The 20,281-nt window shown below is 41.1% G+C and overlaps 2 protein-coding genes across 3 annotated transcripts; one reads left to right on the top strand and one right to left on the bottom strand.

Annotated features, from left to right (window-relative positions):
- Positions 1 to 1,356: 1,356 nt before the first annotated feature.
- On the top strand, positions 1,357 to 5,726 carry LOC132286121 (uncharacterized). 2 transcript variants are annotated; one of them, XM_059788386.1, is made up of 5 exons: positions 1,357 to 1,658; positions 2,452 to 2,736; positions 2,887 to 2,965; positions 3,956 to 4,064; positions 5,530 to 5,726. In XM_059788386.1, exons 1-5 carry the CDS (start codon positions 1,635 to 1,637, stop codon positions 5,606 to 5,608), a joined length of 576 nt encoding a protein of 191 aa, XP_059644369.1. In that variant the 5' UTR covers positions 1,357 to 1,634; the 3' UTR covers positions 5,609 to 5,726. The 2 variants fall into 2 exon arrangements, with proteins under 2 accessions (XP_059644369.1, XP_059644368.1); XM_059788385.1 differs by having other exon boundaries at positions 2,881 to 2,965.
- Positions 5,709 to 20,272, bottom strand: LOC132286120 (ras-related protein RABH1e-like). The gene is made up of 6 exons (XM_059788384.1): positions 20,017 to 20,272; positions 18,200 to 18,270; positions 17,636 to 17,724; positions 7,088 to 7,199; positions 6,706 to 6,796; positions 5,709 to 6,473 (listed from the first exon to the last, which is right to left on the bottom strand). Exons 1-6 carry the CDS (start codon positions 20,131 to 20,133, stop codon positions 6,330 to 6,332), a joined length of 624 nt encoding a protein of 207 aa, XP_059644367.1. The 5' UTR covers positions 20,134 to 20,272; the 3' UTR covers positions 5,709 to 6,329.
- Positions 20,273 to 20,281: the final 9 nt, after the last annotated feature.

Below are 20,281 nucleotides of genomic sequence, written 5' to 3'. Positions count from 1 at the left end.
TGTGGGTCATTTTCAGGCAATTTCAGAATGCATCACAGGCAAAGGTCGGTTGCAAAACTCTGAATAGTATCACCCGTGACTCCTCTTCTTGCAGTTTGATTGATTTGTCGTTAGGGGAAAGCTCTAAAATTCACGTGCAGCTGTCTGTGTGACAGTGAGACAAATAAACCTAGAATTACAAAAAATACCCTTCTCTTTCAATAATTTGCCAACATGTATTTCTCGCATTAATGTTTAGCATTTACATTTTTTATTATTGAATCTCCAACATACAAATGTGAATTCATTGATGTTGATTCTGAAAATGAAAAAAATTAATTAGTATTTACAAGTTTATGGTCGAATAGGTCCCATGAGTTGCTGTGTGCACAGTGCATACTTAATACTGTACTTTTTTTTTTTTTTTTTTTTTTTTTTTTTTTTTTTTTTTTTTTCATTGTAAAAAACTTACACTCTTTTTATACTCCATTTTTTATTATTATTATTTTTTTTGTCAGAATGTTTATAGTCCTTTATGTTGTGCAATGTAAATACGTGAGTCAAACACCATCTACTAACATATAATAGTTAAACTTCAAGTGGCAATACTCTTTTAATTTTTTTTCCGAATAATGAACATTAATTAGGTGTAGAAAACAAATCCTTTAAATCACTAAAATTTGAAAATATGTTAAACTAGTTAACAAAACCACAATTTGTAAACCGAAAATTATTTGTTCCCGTTTTTTATAAATTTAAATTTACAAAATAAAAATTTATAAAACTATACAAATACAGTATTATATATACTCTGTATAAATTAAATATTATTGTTTTAAATTTAGTATGCATTCCAAAATCATTTCTTAAAAAAAAAAAAATTACTCAAAAAAGGAAAAATAAGGATTTGAAAAAAATAATTGAGATTGAAGGGCCGTAGGTCTTTGTTTTGTTAATAATTTATTTACGTGCACTACACAAGATTTTTTAAGATATAAAAGTTTAAAAATATCCTTATTTCTTTCGATAATATATATATATATACCTGTCACATTTAATTAAAATTTTTTAATCTATTTTTTATTCAATTGTAGAAGGATAATTTAGTCTTTTCAGCATTCAGGTCATTGTTTGCACCAAAATTGAATGTTAAGGAGATTTAAAATGTATACAACATATTATAAGATTATTATTTGTCCACAATCCTATCCTATAAAATATATACAAGGAGAAGTAGTTTAGTTATTTCACATTTAATTAAATTTTTTCACTCACTTTGTTATTTCACATTTAGAAGGATGTTTTAGTCTTTTCAAGATTTAGGTCTACAAAATTAAATATAAGAACTTTTAGAATGTATAGAAGGTCATACTACACTAGGTGTTGTTTCGGGACCCTAGTTTGTATCTCAAGGATATTTTCGTCGGATATTTTCGTCAGAATAAAACGATCAATGTGACCGTCATCAACGTCGTGATCAGGAGCTTTCCTGGCAAATCATGCCGTTCGGAAAACGCTCCCCCACTCCTGAAATAAATCTGTACATCTGATACGAAAATGCACATTACAAACTCAATCTCTCACTCTCTCTTTTCGAATCTCACACGTCTGAAGAAATCTTCATCTCTACACTCTCTCTCTTAGTCATCTCTGTAATGGCGGTCAATTCTGGCGAGGAGGTGAGTGTTCTCGTTTTCAGTTCTCTGTTTTTGATGAATAATTCGACCTTTGATTCTCTGCGTTGAGTTGCATTTTGAGCTTCAAATCTTAAATTAATTGTTGATTATCTTTGGTGTCTAACTCGCATTTTCTACTAATCTGTTCGCATTATAAATCTTAATGCTGTTCTGATTCTGAATTCCTCATCTTCATTTGCACAGTTAATTGTAAATTCTGCTAGTCTAGTTAGATGGAGCTTTAGAGAATCTATTTTGAGCACAAATTTTCAATTATCTTGGTATTTGTACTTCACCATATCAGAAACTGGTAAATCTATGTATTTTAATTCCCCTCTTTACAGTTCACATGTAAAATTGATCTGTGAGATTTTAGGATTTAGTCAGTAGACTCAGTAACGCTTTATTTGATGTTCAAATTTTTTTTTTTTCTCCTTTTGCTTCGAGTGGAGGTTTCGTACTTGAAACAGTTTAAATTGCATATACAACTCGATTATTATGCAGTGTAGACATTTTTTAATCTACTGTAGCTAAACCATAATGATCATCATCATTCTTACAAAAGTAAATTTTAATCATTTTTCTTATCCATTTTAGGTAAACCCTCTCTTTTTTTCTTGTGGATTTGTTTCTTGAGGCTGATTCACTGCCCCATGTTGTTCTATAGAATTTGCTCTTCCCATTTGGTGTCTTCTGAACTATTAATTAACTTAATGCTAAATAGGCATTTGATGGTCAAGTGACAATTTGAAGTTTGACTTAGTATGTGAAGATTCTATGTTTTCCTTCTGTGCAGAGTCAAGATGCCCATAGCATCTCAATGTTGCCTGACAAAAGCAAAACCAATATGCAATGTGAACCTCAGTTAGCTCTCTTAAGCCTAGTAGAAGTTCCCAATCCATTTAAGAGTGAGATGTGCTTGGATGCCCAATTGAATCAGAACTACATCGATTTACGGATGAAAAATCCAGATGCTCATTTACCATGCATTGTAAAAATCGATATCGAGAAGGGGAACTTGGAGACTCCTATGACCAAGGAGGAAACTGTAGAGAAGTTGAAGAGTGAGGGTCCACTAATGGTAAGTTATGTAAATGTAAAATGTTGGAGAATTATTAATTGGCTGTTCATATGATCTTTATGCAGGGCATTGTTATTCCCTTTGTTTCTAATATTGTCAACATTGTTTAGTTCAAGTTTGATGACTTCACATCATTTGCTGCAGAGACAGATTAGCTTACACACGGGAGAGAAATTCACGCAGATTTTAATGAATTACAGCCTCATGTTAACCAAGCTCCCTTTTAAAGGTATACGCATCTTCAAGCACTGTCACTGTCACTGCTGTTTTTTGGTGAAATATTAGGACTGTTAACTATATATGGTAATGACCAAGGGCCTTGTGGCCTAGTGGTATCTCCCCTACCTCCCAAAGTGATGGTGAGGGTTCGAGTCCCCAAAGAGGCAAAGTGGGTGTGTGAGTGCATGTGTGTTTCTTGCCAATGAAAAAAAAAAAACAAAAACTATATATGGTCATGTATGTTTTTGTGCACAAGTAATCACTTCAATTTTCTCTCTAATCAAGTAATAATTCAAAAGAACAGAATTCTTTGCTAGTGGGCATGCTGTTATGGTGCACTGGATGCTTTGAGTGCAAAGTGCTTCTGACTGAAAGATATTTCAAATGACATTCCTCCTAATGGCTTGGAGAGTGGACGTATAAGATAAAGTAAACAGACAAATCCTCATATTAATTTGCCCACACATATGCTTGTGAGTCCAAGTTAAAGCCATAAGCAGCACAAAGCATGCCTCAAGCTACAAAATCAAACCCGAGAGAAGACAATGCAGACTGGAAACTCCACTGCAAAATTTGTGGGGTTTAAAACCCTCAACATGGGGGAAAATGGGGAGGCACTATACTATCTAGGCAAAATTGGCGATTACATACATTGCCAATAGCGTAATTCTAGCTTATCTGGAATCTAGATGATCTTAAAAGACAACTTATTGAGATCATTTGCCATGATACCCATGCATGTCATCACCAATCCATTTGGCTGGTCTAAAGATCCGTATACATACATACATATATATATATATATTTATGTAAAGCTTCTTTTCTCTTGCATAACTCTTTTTCCTTTCTCCTTTACATAGAAAACATTGACTGTCGTAATTAGTAGCCATAGATCACATAATTTGGTTTTCTGAATTAGATCAATTACTTACCCTGCCAATCAGTCTACTTTATTATTATTTTAAGCTCTTGTTCACATATATTTCCTTTGGTTTAACAGATAGAGCAATGATTGAGAGGGTTCATGATACGCCTAGTAACAAATCGAGGAAATATAAGCGCTCCAACTCATTCAATTCAAGAAAAGTTGTTCTTCTTTTCTCAGTCTTGTAAGTTTGGGACCCAACGTGTCATTCATTTTTACTTAAATCTGACAAGTTCGTAATAGAACTTCATTTCCAAGTTGCATCCATTTCAATAAGATTTTACATATGGAAATTTGCACAGATGAAAATATTTTTTGCCTTGGAAATGAAAAAATTTATAGAGTAGAAATTATTTATTTATTTATTAGTATTATTATTTTTGTTTGTATAGAATATGGAATGTCAAATTGTTTTTAGTATCTTTATACATCCTGACCAATAATTGTACGATCTGACTCTTAAGAATTCTGGTTGTTCACATCCTTGAGTTTTGCTCTAGACACACACACACATTGTTGCAGCTTTAACTAGCCTCAATATAATTGGAGTGGTGAATGAATTACAATAATTATGAATAAACTATCCGAGAATTGTGTCAAGAAGAGACTTTGTGATGCATGTACTTTGTTTAAAATATGGATTTAGTAAATAAGATTTTCATTCAGGATGAGAAAAGGTGTTACACTACGTTACTCAAACAACCAAGATGTAATAATTCAAGATTGGTGCAAATTTTTGGCCAAGGGATATGAGTGAACATTAAAAGGAGGAGGGGTTTTAGCTTCATGAAATTTTAAATGGCCAGTATGAAGTTAGAATTACTTCTAAAGCAATTAATGCTCTAAGGAGGGACTTAGAGTACAATTTTTCAGACAAGTCATGCTTTATGATACACTATTGGATAATTGAGAATCATCAACACCTATTTACTTCTTAATTGTTCTTTCTTTTTCTTGGAAAGTGAAATTGTCAAATTACTGCCTAATTTTTTTGAGGGGTTTAATGGGAAGACATGAGAGGGAAAAGTCTAAAAAGAGGGTGAGTGGACTAGGGGTGTCCAAAAAAAGACCAATCTGGTACCATTGAGAAGCCATAATGAAATACGCATGTTGTACTAAAATTTAATAAAGCATAACACTAGAAAAAGGAAAATGTTCGAGGATTCTTGTATCTATTCCTAAATAGCCGAAATGAGCTTTCTAGACTTGAGAACAGTTTTAGTTGAAATTATACTCTTCTGCCTTTTCATTGATACTCGATTAATATTACGCTTTTCTTAAAATTTTCTTCACGTAACTTATAAATCGTTGATTTAATAAAATCACAATTTTGATTTTTATTATTATTATTAATTTTGTTTTGTATGGATACCTCTTGCAGTGCACATGAAGAACCTACATGGGTGAAGCAAATATGATGAGGCTTTTCTATTAGATGCTGCTCTAACTTAAAATTTTGGATGGTTAATGTGGAATATAATATGCTTTTCCACTTCTATATGCATGCCATGTCTGAAGTTGTTAATTTATTTTTAAAATTCATGAGCACTGGTTTCCATATTGGACTTGAAATGATAATGTAGTCAGTTACTAAATTTGTCATTTTTAATTTTTCTCCAATAATTGACTTGTGCATCTCTTCTTTCCAGGTCGATTATCGGAACAATGATACTAATATATCTGACCCTGAGAGTGAGGCAGAATGGAGGTGGGTCTGTTAGTGTCTGATAAGGTTTTAGCTTCCTTCCAGACTCTCTGCTCTGAAGGAGTCTCTGTAGATTGCTATTAAGGGGATTTTCTTTTCTTTAGTTTCTTTAGATCTTCTTACTTTTGGGTTTTTTTTTTTTTTTCTTTCCCTAGTGTACATAAATTGAAATCACATGCATACAGTTATTCCATGTTCGTTATAATTTCAATGCTTGTTATGAATGAAATGGCATTATGCATTTTGGGAAACCACTGTGAAAAGTACAACAGGCGAAACTTCACTGATATTGGCTTGAAAGAAATTTCCCAAAAGTGCATTGAAATAGTTGACATGTACCATAAGAAGAGAGCAGCCGAAATTGGGCCATGAAGCTGCAGAGCAAGCTTCTGCCACTTAAGAAGCCTGTACATTTTGTCCTCTCTTGGATCCTATCGTCTACTGCGACAGAATCCCTAAATGCAGTTCAGGAAAAGGTTTTATCAAAAAATCAGTAACTGATAAAGTTTGTAATAATATAACAATAACAGAATATCCCCTGGAACTGAACCGTAGTATCTGAGACAGACCGTTGCTGGCTACCTCTGTCCAGAGACTTGGAACAACTCATTGGTATGTTGAACAAAAAGAATCGGAACTGCCAGAATCTCATCTCACTTCAGAATTAGCTAATTAGAGAATCGGATTTGCTGAGTTTTCATTTAGGCATTTGGTGATTTCACTTCTTCCTCCCAAATTCATTATCTAGCAAGCACAACCTCCACCTTGCTGCTCTTTGTGGGATGTATTCACAGTAGGCTTCAAGTTCACATCAACCATGTCTTCCTGTTTTGTAGAGGAAAGAGCTTCCATCCCCGGCAAGGCAGAAGCAATCTTTCTAAATAATGGCTGCAATTTTAATTAGCACAGAGTAACCGTTTGGATTAGAATATGATATCATCATAGAGTCCGGACAATCCTTACAAATTTATTATGCCTTTAGGAAATATCCTACAAGAACACTACTCAAGAGGGCTAAGCATATGACATGAAACAAGAAGAGAAAACATTCTTTATCATAGAATTCAATTCAGGGTTCTCCAAAAAAAAAAAATGTATTAGTTACTCGAGGTTTCTTCACCTTGACATTAAATCCTGCCTTTGCACTGGTTTCTATGAACATGAAACCAAACTCACGAGCCTTGGCGTCTCCTTCTTCAATTGAAACTTGCCTGTTAAGCATGAGAGCAGGAAGATTAGAAGAACTCCAGGAAAATAAAAAGACAAAATCGCTTATGATATTCAGGTATTTGCAAATAATTGAAGACCACTTATACTTCCTGTCCTTTCTATTTTTAATTTTTTTTTTTTTTTTTTTTTATATTTTTTAAGCAATCTATTACTGAAATTGATTTACTTAAATGCTGAAACTTTTGTTACCAGTAACCATACAGACATACAAAAGAATTTGTTGTTGAGCAAAGCCAAACAGAGAATATATGATCTATCAGTTGATTTCCCACCTTTTTTCGACAAGATCAGTTTTATTCCCAACAAGAACAATAATGACATCACTGCCTCGTTCTGTACGTACGTCTTCAATCCATTTGGAAGTGTTCTTAAACGATTGACGATCTGCAACATGACAATTTTGCATTGATAATTATAAAGCAGAGAAGTTTTAGTGAATAGCAAATATAAATTCTGATACAAAATAATTTAAAATTAAATTGAGGGCGAGCCTTGGCGCAATGGTAAGGTTGCTTCATTGTGACTTGGGAAGTCATGGGTTGAAAACACGGAAAGATATCATGTATGTACTACACACGCATGTCATGCAGGTATATGCATGTTTGCATAACCTTACACATATTTACAACCTTTTTTACACGAGAAGAATCTGCAGAAGCTGTGTGAGGAGGCCCCGGACGACATGGGCCAGATCCGACTCGCAAACACAACATTCAGTTCGTACAGCTGGGTCAGCCCATATAAAGACACTGCCATATGGGCCGAACGGGAGTAAGCCTATCAAAGGTGACCAGGGCTTATGGAGGAATAGGCCCAGATCCAGCAATCAGTAAATATCTTGTAAATATCTAGTAAATATCTTGTAAATATCTATAAATAGGATATTGAATGGAAAGGAGAGGGATCTTTTTTGGTTTGAGGTGTAAGAATTCTAGAGAGAGAAAGAAAAGAAGGAAACTCTTGCATCTTCAATTGGCGCCGTCTGTGGGAAACGCATGGAAGTTTGGTTGATCAATGAGGAATATCGAATGGATTCAAACCAATTCGGTTGATCGAGACTCGATCTTTGGGATTTGAATCCAGATCTGAGCGATTGTGACCTACTCTGGAGGAATTACAATTCTTGAAGCTTTGGCAGGAGTGACTTCAGATCTACGCAACAACGAGTTGTTCGATTGTGGCAGGATCTGACGGATTTAGAGTTCAGACAATTCAGAACTCGTAAACAGTGAGCATAATTCGGAGAATTAGAAGCCAGATCTAAAAATTCCTACTCACGAAGCTCGGATCTACTCGCGAACTTGAGATTAATGCCTTTACTCCGTTCGGGAATAATGATAGGTGAAAGCTCCAATCCGATGGAGACTGTCCAGCAAACAAAGCTTGAGGAGTTGATGAACTTGATCGACGTTCTCAAAAAAGAGAATGCAGAATTGAAAGCTGGACTGCAACATCGGCAAATACCTGCGGTTTCGCATCCACTTCCAGTCGGAGAAGGAGGTGTTCAATCTAATATCGCGCATCAAGGCGAACAGGACGAGAACAATCAGTCAGCTCATCACCGTGATGAAAGGATGATGGACAATTTGCTGCCAAATGTTCGTCGAGTTGAAGATCACGAAGGATCGACTCACGTTGATCCGCAGCGGGAAAGGTTCGACTGAGAGGAAGTGATGGAGGCTGATCGCCGTCGAATAGCGTCGCCTTGGCAAAGAGAGTTCATAGAGGAACGGTCGTTCGATCCGTCTTACCGGCCCTCCATGGTTACTGTCACTCATCACGGTTCGGAGGGCAGAACCGTAACTCACAGAGCTACCGCTGGACTCCAGAGAGAGAATGAAGCTCTCCGATCCGCGGCTCGGACGGTGGATTCACCATTCACCGACGAGATCTTGAATGCCCCGCATCCAAGGAAGTTTGCTATGCCAGTCTTTATTCTGTTCGACGGAACGACCGATCCGATCGATCATGTGTATCATATCCAGTTGAAAATGGCCCTGAATACGGAAAACGACTCTTTAATGTGCAAATGTTTCCCTACAAGCCTGGCCGGACCGGCGCTCAGCTGGTTCAAAAACTTGCCTAGGAGCTCCATTGGTAGTTTCAGAGACCTGTGCGATCGGTTCATAAGCCAGTACTATGGGAACAAACGCCCGCCGAAGGACATCTCGAGCCTATTCACGATGAGGCAGCACAAGGATGAACGTCTCCAGGCCTTTCTTACCAGGTTTAATCTCACTAAGAGTATGGTGATCGAATGCCACCCTTCTACGGCAGTTCAAGCCTTCAAGTTAGCCATGACACGCGGAACTCCGTTTCACACCAGTCTGGTAGTGAACACGCCGACTACTATGGATGAACTCAATGAGAGAGCCGATGGCTTTGTGCGCCTAGAAGAAGAGGAGGCAGCTAATGCTCGGACAACGTCGCTGGTGTCGACCGAGGAAAAGTCCAAGGCAAAGATCAGGCAGAAGCAGGCTCAGCCGCAACGTCAGACCTCTTGGAAGGCAGAAAAAAGGTCCAGGGAGGAAGAGTTGATTACTCCGCTGAAGGTCACTCTGGCAAGGCTGTATCAGGAGAACAAAGACAAGTTTCATCCACCACTGCCAATTAGGCAACCCCTCGAACAGAGGGATCAAACTAAACATTGTGCTTTTCATTCTGATTTCGGTCATCAGACTAACGAATGCAGGAACCTGAGGAGGCAAGTGGAGATGTTGATAGCTAGAGGGGAGTTCGCGAGTTATGTTCAAGGTTCGGCGATGGAGCAGAATCGACCGGTGGAACAAATAAAAAGGAGTCATAAACAAAGCTCCCACAATTCACAACCAGTTCGTATAATCAATGCTATCCATGGTCGACCCGAGCCTAGTGAAGAGTCAGATGAGCTGCTCCGGGTGCGCCTGCGGCAGGCGCAGATGAAGAAAAGGGTCGGCAATGTGACTACTCTACACCAGCAGAGCCTGTCGATGCAGATAAAGTTCGACTGGACAGACCTGCAGCGTGTTCAACTGCCTCATGACGACCCGTTGGTAGTCAGTTTGACAGTGGCAGATTGCCTGGTGCGCAGAGTTCTGATCGATCCTGGGAGCAGTGCGAATGTCATGCCGAGGGACACATTTGACAGGCTCGACATTAAACCAGAGAGGCTCAAGCCCACCGGAAATCCCTTGTTAGGGTTCGATGGGAAGAGGGTGGAACCCGTCGGGATGGTGGAAGTGGAGGTTCAAGCTGCAGAACGAGCTCTTATGGAAACTTTTGTGGTTGTGGAAATTCACCCCTCGTATAATCTCCTGATGGGAAGAGGATGGATTCACAGAGTCCGAGGTGTACCCTCAACTCTGCATCAGGTCATGAGGTGCCTCGGGCCCGATGGAGATAAAGTGATAGACATTCGGAGGGATCAGGTCGCAGCCAAAGAGTGTTATTCCGTCACACTAAAGCATGCTGGGAAAGGAAAGGCGCCCGTCCGTTCGGCAAGCCCCAGATAGCAATTACAGGAACCTCCGCTCGAGCAGAATAGGGTGGAGGAGTCAGTCGACTTGACCGAGGAGCCCCTTCTAGATGTGCAGATCGATCAGTCCAGGCCAGAACGAACTACCAGAGTAGGTATAAGACTGACCAGAGAAGAGCAGCAAGAGCTAGTGGATTTCTTGTCCCACAATGCCGACGTATTCGCATGGAGTCACCTAGACATGCCTGGAATTAGTCCCTCCGTATCCTGTCATTCCCTGAATGTCAATCCCAATTTCAAACCAGTGAAACAGAAGCAGCGAAGATTTGCTCCAGAACGTAATCAGATCATAGCGGAAGAAGTCGATAGGCTGCTTGATGCGGGATTTATCAGAGAGGTGCACTACCCTGAGTGGTTGTCCAACGTCGTTGTTGTGCAGAAGAAGAATGGGAAATGGCGAGTATGCATTGATTTCACCAATTTGAACAAAGCCTGTCCGAAGGACAGCTTCCCGTTGCCTAAGATTGATCAAATGGTGGATGCCACCACTGGGTATGAGCGTTTAACCTTTCTGGACGCATATTCAGGTTATAATCAGATTCCTATGGACCCCGCAGATGAAGAAAAAACTTCTTTTGTCACCGAGCGAGGAACGTACTGCTACAAAGTTATGCCTTTCGGGCTAAAGAATGCGGGAGCAACTTATCAAAGACTTGTTAGCAAAGTTTTTAAGAATCAAATGGGTAAGATTGTGGAAGCCTATATTGATGATATGGTGGTAAAGAGTAGGAAAAAGGATGATCATCTGAAGCATCTGCAAGATGTATTTGATGTACTAAAGCGATATGGGATGAGGCTCAATCCGACCAAGTGTTCGTTCGGTGTGAGTTCCGGACAGTTTCTGGGACACGTGGTCAACCGCAGGGGCATCGAAGTTAGCCCCGCTCAAGCAGAGGCTTTGATTAAGAATGCCGAGCCAAAGACGATCAGAGAGGTGCAAGCCCTCACAGGACGAATAGCTGCATTAAGTCGATTTATTTCAAAATTGTCAGATCACTGCAAACCATTCTTTGACACGATTCGGAACCATGGAAGGCAGGTCTGGGGGGATGAGTAACGACAAGCATTGACTCATTTGAAGGAATATATGCAGAATCCACCAGTCCTGTCAGCCCCAGAACCGGAAGAAAAGTTATTTCTATATCTTGGAGTATCTGGTGTCTCGACGAGTGCCGTTCTGATTCGTTGCAAGGAAGGGGTGCAATACCCGGTATTTTATGTAAGCAAAACACTGACGGAGGCGGAAAAAAGATACTCAAAGGCCGAACGGGTGGTACTTGCCCTTGTAAATGCAAAAAGAAAGTTGAGGCATTATTTCGAATCCCACCCCATAGCTGTTCTAACAACTTTCCCAATCAGAACGCTTATGCACAAGCCAGAGCTCTCGGGCAGAATGACAAAGTGGGCCATAGAGTTGAGTTCATTTGACATAACGTATGAGCCGAGAACAGCTGTTAAGGGGCAAGCGGTAGCCGATTTCTTACTAGAATGTGACACCGAAGATACGGAAGAGGACCTTAGATGCGGCTCTTGGAAACTTTTTGTGGATGGCTCCTCTAACCAGATGGGGGCTGGGATTGGGATCAAACTGCAAACCCCAGAGGGTACTTCCTTGAGCCAAGCACTCAGACTTGAGTTCCGAGCCACCAATAATGAAGCGGAATACGAGGCGTTGCTAAATGGATTAAAGTTGGCCAGAGAGCTACAGATCAAAAGTTTGACAGTGTATAGTGACTCGCAGCTGATTGTTCGACAGGTAAATGGTGAGTACGCGACCAAGGATGACACGATGGGGGCATATCGTTCTGCCGTTCTGCATAGAGCCAAGGACTTTGCAAAGATTGAATTCATACAGCTGCCGAGGGAACAGAATGCAGATGCAGACCGTTTAGCATGCAGTGCTTCGAGTTGCGGTGAAACATTGGCGAGGGTGATTCCAGTAGGAATAGTGACCCAGCCATCTATTTTCGAAGAACCGTTGGACTCTGACCCTTGGCAAGTCAACGTCATACCGTATGAACCGAGTTGGATTGACCCCATCATTACCTATATTCGAGATGGCGTTTTGCCTATGCAAAGGGATGAAGCTAGGAGACTCAAAAAGAATGCTGCCAAGTACGCCATCGTGCGGAACCAGCTGTACAGAAGGTCCTACTCTGGCCCATACTTGAAATGTGTCACCCCCGCGGAGTCGCAGCAGGTATTGCGAGCTATTCATGAGGGTGTGTGTGGCAATCATTCTGGGGGGCGATCGTTAGCGCATAAAGCAATGACACAAGGGTATTTCTGGCCAAACATGTCAAGAGATGCGGAGGAGTTCTCTCGAAGGTGCGATAAATGCCAACGATATGGACCATTGATCCACCAACCACCTGAGGAATTGCACGTAATGGCCTCGCCATGGCCTTTCGCGCAATGGGGGATGGATGTGGTCGGTCCCCTGCCAACTGCAAGAGCTCAGAACAAGTATGTGTTACTGGCCACGGATTACTTCACCAAATGGGTGGAGGCAGAACCGTATCCTAGCGTGACTCAGACTCATGTGAGACGGTTTATTTAGAACAATATTATCTGCCGTTTCGGTGTTCCCAGATCAATAGTCATGGACAATGGCACAAACCTCGACAGCGGGCAAGTAAGAAAGCTACTGGAGGAGTATGGAATCAACCAGAAGTTGGCTGCAGTAAGTCATCCTCAGGCCAACGGACAAGCAGAAATCACAAACAGAACCATTTTCGCCTGCATTAAGAAGAAGCTGGAAGATCATAAGGGGAAGTGGTTGGATGAACTCCCGAACGTTCTATGGGCTTACAGAACCACCCCAAGGCGGCCGACTGGAGAGAGCCCGTTCGCAATGGCGTATGGTACCGAGGCAGTTATACCGGTTGAGCATTTAGTCCCCACTATCAGAAGCTTAGCATGAAGTCGAGATCAGAACGACAAGATGTTAAGATTGAACCTCGATATGATAGACGAAAGGAGGGACGCAGCGGCTATAAGGCTAGCATCGTATCAGCAAGTGCTGGCGAATAGTCACAACAAGAGAGTAAAACACAGGGATTTTGCCCCTGGCGATCTGGTTCTGAAAAGAAAGGTGGGGATGGTCAAAAAAATGATGCCACCCTGGGAAGGCCCATACAGAATTGCAGAAGTTATTGGCAAGGGGGCATATACGTTGGAAACCATGGCGGGAAGGTTGGTCAGCAAGCCCTGAAACGCCACGTCTCTGAAGAGGTACTACCAATAAAAGCTAAGTTCCGGCTTCAATTGGATGTTGTTTGTTGTCAATCAAATACATATGAATGAGCAAGTTACTGAAATTTACAAAAAAAAAGAATTTTCTTTTCCAACGGTTTACTATAAAAACTTAAAGCCAAGTGGCAAGTGGCATTTTAGCCGAGCGCCAGGCACTTAAGCAAGATAAGTGGCAGCTGGCACTATAAGCCGAACGCCAGACACTTGCTAAAAACTTAAAGCCAAGTGGCAAGTGACATTCTAGCCGAGCGCCAGGCACTTAAGCAAGATAAGTGGCAGCTGGCACTATAAGCCGAACGCCAGACACTTGCTAAAAACTTAAAGCCAAGTGGCAAGTGGCATTCTAACCGAGCGCCAGGCACTTAAGCAAGATAAGTGGCAGCTGGCACTATAAGCCGAACGCCAGACACTTGCTAAAAACTTAAAGCCAAGTGGCAAGTGGCATTCTAGCCGAGCGCCAGGCACTTAAGCAAGATAAGTGGCAGCTGGCACTATAAGCCGAACGCCAGACACTTGCTAAAAACTTAAAGCCAAGTGGCAAGTGGCATTCTAGCCGAGCGCCAGGCACTTAAGTAAGATAAGTGGCAGCTGGCACTATAAGCCGAACGCCAGACACTTGCTAAAAACTTAAAGCCAAGTGGCAAGTGACATCCTAGCCGAGCGCCAGGCACTTGCCATAAACAAACACACGGCAAAGCTAATATAAAAGAAAAAGAGAGAAGAGATATGTATGTATTGAAAATAAGTTGAATAGAGCACAACACATAGGGAAAAAGAGTTCTGTCATTTCATTAATATTGAGCATTGAGTTTACAAAAGAGAGATGTCCATCATTACAAAAAGATATGGAATGGAAGAATTCAAAGGAGCCCTAGCTAGACGCCTCAGTACCAACAGCATCCTGGTCGTGCCGACTCGCTTCCTCGGCCCCATCAGCCGTCTCACCTTCATGAGGTGGGGAATCAAGGTGAATGACTGAATCGTTCGGCTGGGGTTCAGCGTCAGCAGTGGCTATGGAAGGAACCACGGTTGACGATTGAGGAGCGGTCAGTGGCAGAGCGGTAGGAGGAGCTGTGATGATCCTGGAGGAAGCAATGTCCTGGCACTCGTCAAATATACGCTCCGCTTCGGTGGGTTCTGGGTCGACATAGACCCCCAGAGGTTTGATCCCCAGATCCTTGTCTACCTCATCCGGAGTGGAGCTGGTCTGTCCCTCATCCGGAACCCGGTCGGCGAAACCTTCCCGGAATCCTTGAGCATACCTAAGAGCACCGACCCTTGAGAACCGAGCGTGAAGGGCCAGCATCCCACCACCCACTCTGCTGATCGCGTCGATCAGAGCGGTACGCTCGTCCAGAGCTCTTCTTTCAAAGGCCATCCGAGCAGACTGTTCATCAGCTAGAAGGCGCTGGAGTTCTGCCTTCTCTTCTCTAATTGATTCCCGCTCAGTCTGCCAGACGCTCTTCTCAAGCTGGAGGGCGTCCTTCTCATCCTGAAGGGAATCATTCTCCTTCTTCAGGACATCTCTCTCCTGCTCGGTTTTGTCAAGCCGAGCCAGTACCTCGGTAATCTTCATGGCGAGGAGGTCGTTTTCTTTATTAGCCACCTCCAGGCTGTCAGAAAACTTACGGGCCCTGGCGTTCCCCATCTCCACCTGCTTCTGCATGGCCATCATTCCGAACAATGTCTGCATGGGTGCACATTAAAAACGGTTAAGCCAATAGTCAGGTCGGGCGAAGGCAAGACCAAATAATATGAGAGAATGCATGAGTTAGAAAATAAAAGTTACCTCCATAGCAGATTGGGGAAAGCGGCTGAACACATCCTTCTGGGAAAGGCCCTTTGCCGCCTCAAGGTCCTTCGGAGTCCACATGCTCCTGTAGTAGGCCATAGCGGTCTGGCCATCCTTCAGCATGGTCTCGTTCGGTTTCACGAACGTCCCATCCGTTCGGGTGTACCGAGGGACCCTTGGCGGTAAGGAGGGGATAGAAGAGGGGCCTGAAGCAGAAGCAGAGCCACCAGCTGCAGCAGGCCCAGAGGGAGCAGGAGCTCTGACCGCTCGGTGCAAGAGAGCACCCGGCCCGGATACCCGGATCCTTCTAATGAGAGGCTCCTCCTCAGGATCGACTTCACTATCAGGATGAGGCCTTTTGCCTCGTTCTTTGTCCCGACCGCCCCCCGCAGCAGCAGGAGCTATGGTAGCTGGGGGGGACGCGTTCTGGTTGGCAGCAGGGGCGCTGGCAACAGGGTTAATAGCCACTGCGCTCGGGACAGTGTCAGATATGGTGGCTGAGGAAGAAGCTGACGCTGGAGAGGAGGTCGCCCCAGCAGCAGGAGTGGCTGGGGGAGTATTCTTCCTCCTGCCAAAAGAAGGAATCTGAAGTCTGCTCATGTTGTAGCCGAGTGATGAGAGCGCTAAGAGGTTGTCTGAAGTGAGGAGATCTGAGCAGGAAGGAATATCGTTCAGAACGTATTTCTTCAAGTAGTTACTCCTATCCCTGCAAACACTATAGCTCAAGTCATCACAAGGTATTCCCAAGGAACGGCATAAGAAAGTGCAAAAACGAGGAACGCATGTTTCGCAGGGGCAGTCATGTTTATGAGATTTGAATTTTTTATAGGAGGAGACAGAACAGACACCAAAGGCGCTCGGGATTGGGTAATCCTCTGCAGCCGGCGAAGACCAAGCCCCACTAATGCCCACTATGCTATCCCTCCAACCCTTCTCAGATTTTATTGTGTCAGTACATATGGACATCTTCTCGAACGGGTAGAGGTGGTAGAAGGGTTCGTTAGTACGGATCTTACTGACCTTATAGCACAGAAGGAGGTCTATGAGGTCGAGGTCCAGATTTCTGTCACGCATCAACAAGAGCATAACAGATATGATTCTAAAGAAGTTGGGGTTGACCTGCAGAGGGGATATCCCCAATCTATTGAAGACATAACTAAAGAAAGGGTGCAGAGGGAACCTAACAACATTCAATTGAAGGTTCGTGAATAAGACTTCGCCGGGCAGGAGGCCGGCGCCGGTCGTAATGTTAACATCCTGGGGGCAAACCCTAACTTCGATGTTGTCAGGAAGTCTAAGTCTCATACGAAGAACATCCAGATCTACAACCATGGTGGAAGCGCTAGAAGAATCTAAAAGGGGGAAAATGGAAGCCTGCCGAAAGTAAAAAGAACGAAACTAACCTCGGAGGACTGCAAGATCGCTGGAAGAATGACTCTTGAAGGATTTCACCAGAAAAAGCTTAGCACTGTTCTAGAAAGAGAGAGACTTGGCTGATGATGGAGACGGTAAAGGGAAGTGAAGTGGAATTCTAGAGCATTATAAAGGCGAGGGGCCCGAGGGCCGAAGCGTCGGGAAGGCGAGAAATTCCTCGAGCCCCGGAACATTGATTCTGGATCTGACCGTCCGCTCCCCCATGTGGTTATCTCGAGCCGTCAACATCATGATGAGACGCCATCAATAATTACCCCTTATTAAATAGGGGACAATTATGGGGGCAGTTGAGGAGGCCCCGGACGACATGGGCCAGATCCGACTCGCAAACACAACATTCAGTTCGTACAGCTGGGTCAGCCCATATAAAGACACTGCCATATGGGCCGAACGGGAGTAAGCCCATCAAAGGTGACCAGGGCTTATGGAGGAATAGGCCCAGATCCAGCAATCAGTAAATATCTTGTAAATATCTAGTAAATATCTTGTAAATATCTATAAATAGGATATTGAATGGAAAGGAGAGGGATCTTTTTGGTTTGAGGTGTAAGAATTCTAGAGAGAGAAAGAAAAGAAGGAAACTCTTGCATCTTCACTGTGTACTTAAGAGAAGAATCTGCAGACCTAAAAGTTTTCTGCAAAATTCTTGTCCATTTCTCTTTCAAGAATCAGCTTTAATAAACAAAAACAAAACCATGGAGAAAAAGATTTCATTTTTCCTTCCCTTATTTCATGCATAACGTATTCATATTGGTATGAGAAGTCGTAAAATGTACATTGAAGAATTTGGGAAAAAACACTCCATCCAGTTAGACTACTACTCACTGGCAACATCATAGATGATCACAGCAACAGAAGAATCTCTAATATAGCTTGGAATCAGACTCCTAAATCTTTCTTGCCCGGCTGTATCCCTATCCAATTAGCATGTTAAAGGTAAGAAAAGTCTTACATGAAAAAAAATAATATATACTTCAGAAAAACCACATAAAATTGATGAGTAAATTCTTCATTGTAATTATCAATCTCCACACACCCATGTTCATTGCAACCTTTTTGAAGCATTAACAAGCTTTGTACAGAAACAAAATAAAAAAAACATAACTGCTTCGTCGTTTATATCAATGAATTAATTTTATCCTTACAGTAGGATATTCATTGATTCGTAATAAAGCAATGACAAATGACCAGTTTTATTGTTAAACCTTGCAATTACCGCTTTACTAAATTTTATAAGACATTCCCTCCACATTTTTCATGAAAACCTCCATTATTCTCCCATAAAAATTTCAGTTCAAAATGAGTGTGACAGAGAGTAGTGAGATCAAATGAGGAAGTACATAGGTGGAAAATCCATCTATCTAATAGAAGGAAAGAAAGACATCATACCAAAGCTGCAAACGAACTGTTCGATCTTCAAGGTACATTGTTTTTGACAGGAAATCAATGCCAATGGTGGCCTGCAATTCAAATTGCAAAAAAAAAAAAAAAAAAAAAAAAAAATAGAAATTCAAAACTAATTTGAAAATTTAAGTTGAATAAATAAATTTTTTTTTTGTTTTACCGTATCATGGAATGGGTAACATGAAAGATAACGGCACTGCAACAGGCAGTGTGTGTTCCCACAATTATGGTACACATTAGACATATACGTTTATGCAAAACAGTGCCTAACACCTCAAGCTGGAGTGATTTAAAAACTATGCACATGATCTCATCAAGGTAAATCCAAAGTTGTTTCTATGTCAAGATCCTGACGTAGTAATAGTTTGGACTGCCAAGCATGAGAATGCTAGTTTTGAGTCTTATAATAGCTGCTTTAGGTAAATAATGTAAAAGGTTCAATTTGTACTCAGTCCATGCCTCATGAGAATAGCTCGGACTGACAACCATTGGTTAAGAGGAACCAACATTTAGCAAGCCTTTTAAGATCCTGCAAACTTCATAGATCCAAGGAACAAGTATGTCAAAGACTTGAAACAAATAAAATAATAGTTCTTTATTCTTTTTCTTCTCATCTCATATGGCAATAGAATTTGATCTTATTACATGAATTGACAGATGGGATTTACAAATTTCTGGATTTTCTTTTTAAACATTGTTCTTTGCACCAAAACGCAGGATATACCACATTAGTCCCTAACAAAAATAACATTTGTGAACATAAAAATTCCACCAAAAACACCCTTGTAAATCTTGCTGCACAACATAATTTTTTTTGTTTTTGTTTTATATCCCATCTTTATTCTTTGTAACCAATGGGGAAAAGCTTCAATCAAAAACCTACCAGCCTGGAACACCAATCATCACCAACTACAATATGGTCTACTTCATCCCTCCCCCATTGCATAAGGAGTGTCTAAAGACAAAAGTTCTATTCTATCCATAAATTGAGGATGAAGCGGTGGAAAAGAGTGGGATAAGTGAGAAGTTCCATCCTGTCCAACACCAATCACAGTTGCCGACATCACCTCTCTAACTTTCAGCTACTCTAGAAATTTCCATCCACCTCCAAAAATGCTTCTTCTCTCTCCCCTTTAAATGTAAAATGATACTTATAACTATATTCCTCACACCCTTCTCCTTTGTTCTTCAAATAACCAAGCCACCACCTGAATATCTCTCTGTTTAATTCTATAATTATAATTTGAATTACTGTGATGAGACACAAGCTAAGCAGAAAAGAAGTAAAATAATAGTTCTGTTGTATCTGGCTCACATTATTGCAGAAAAATAAATTGAAATTCAACTAAGTCATTATACGATGTCCAAATGATCAAAATCACAATTTAAGGACAGCACAAGCATTATAAACAATCTATATAACACGCCAAAAAATTAGATCTACAGAAGCCAGGATTTGCAACAGAACAAAATCCTTAAAAACAAATTTATTTGCACTCCTCTTAGTCCTCTAACTGAATAGAAAGTATATACAAACCATCATCTCGAAAATCAAGCATCTTATGTACAAGACATGCAAGCACTACGCATATACATAACTGAACTTACACATACAAGAACACATTAGTCAACGCGAATTTCTTGGGAACATCAATCAAATTACATATAAACCCTAATTCGTCAACATAAATCTGAAAATCCAATCAAATTGAAAAGAAAACCAGATCTAGGCACAAGTGCGACGGAAATTACATCCAGTTCTCTCAAATTGGACAGAAAATGAGGAAATAAGATGGAATTACCTGATAGATGGTATCGAATTTGTCGTACATGAAACGAGTGATGATGCTGGTTTTGCCTACGGATTGATCGCCCAAAAAGACCAGCTTGTACTTGGCCAGAGGAGACACAACCGCCATCGGATATACAGAGTTCTTGATCTCTCTGCGTTGGGACGAACGGATCTGAATCTGTGTTTCTCAAATGTGGGGAGAGAGTTTCGGAAGAGAGAGAGAGAAAATGCAAAGAACGCCACTTTGATTTCAATCAAATTTATACGTATGGGAG

This window comes from Cornus florida, unplaced genomic scaffold, assembly GCF_030987335.1.
Source record: "Cornus florida cultivar Cherokee Brave unplaced genomic scaffold, ASM3098733v1 CherokeeBrave_3.0.0_Hap2_Chr11, whole genome shotgun sequence".
NCBI lineage: Eukaryota > Viridiplantae > Streptophyta > Magnoliopsida > Cornales > Cornaceae > Cornus > Cornus florida.
Note: the sequence above shows the minus strand (reverse complement) of the source record. Positions and strands in the feature narration are given on the sequence as shown.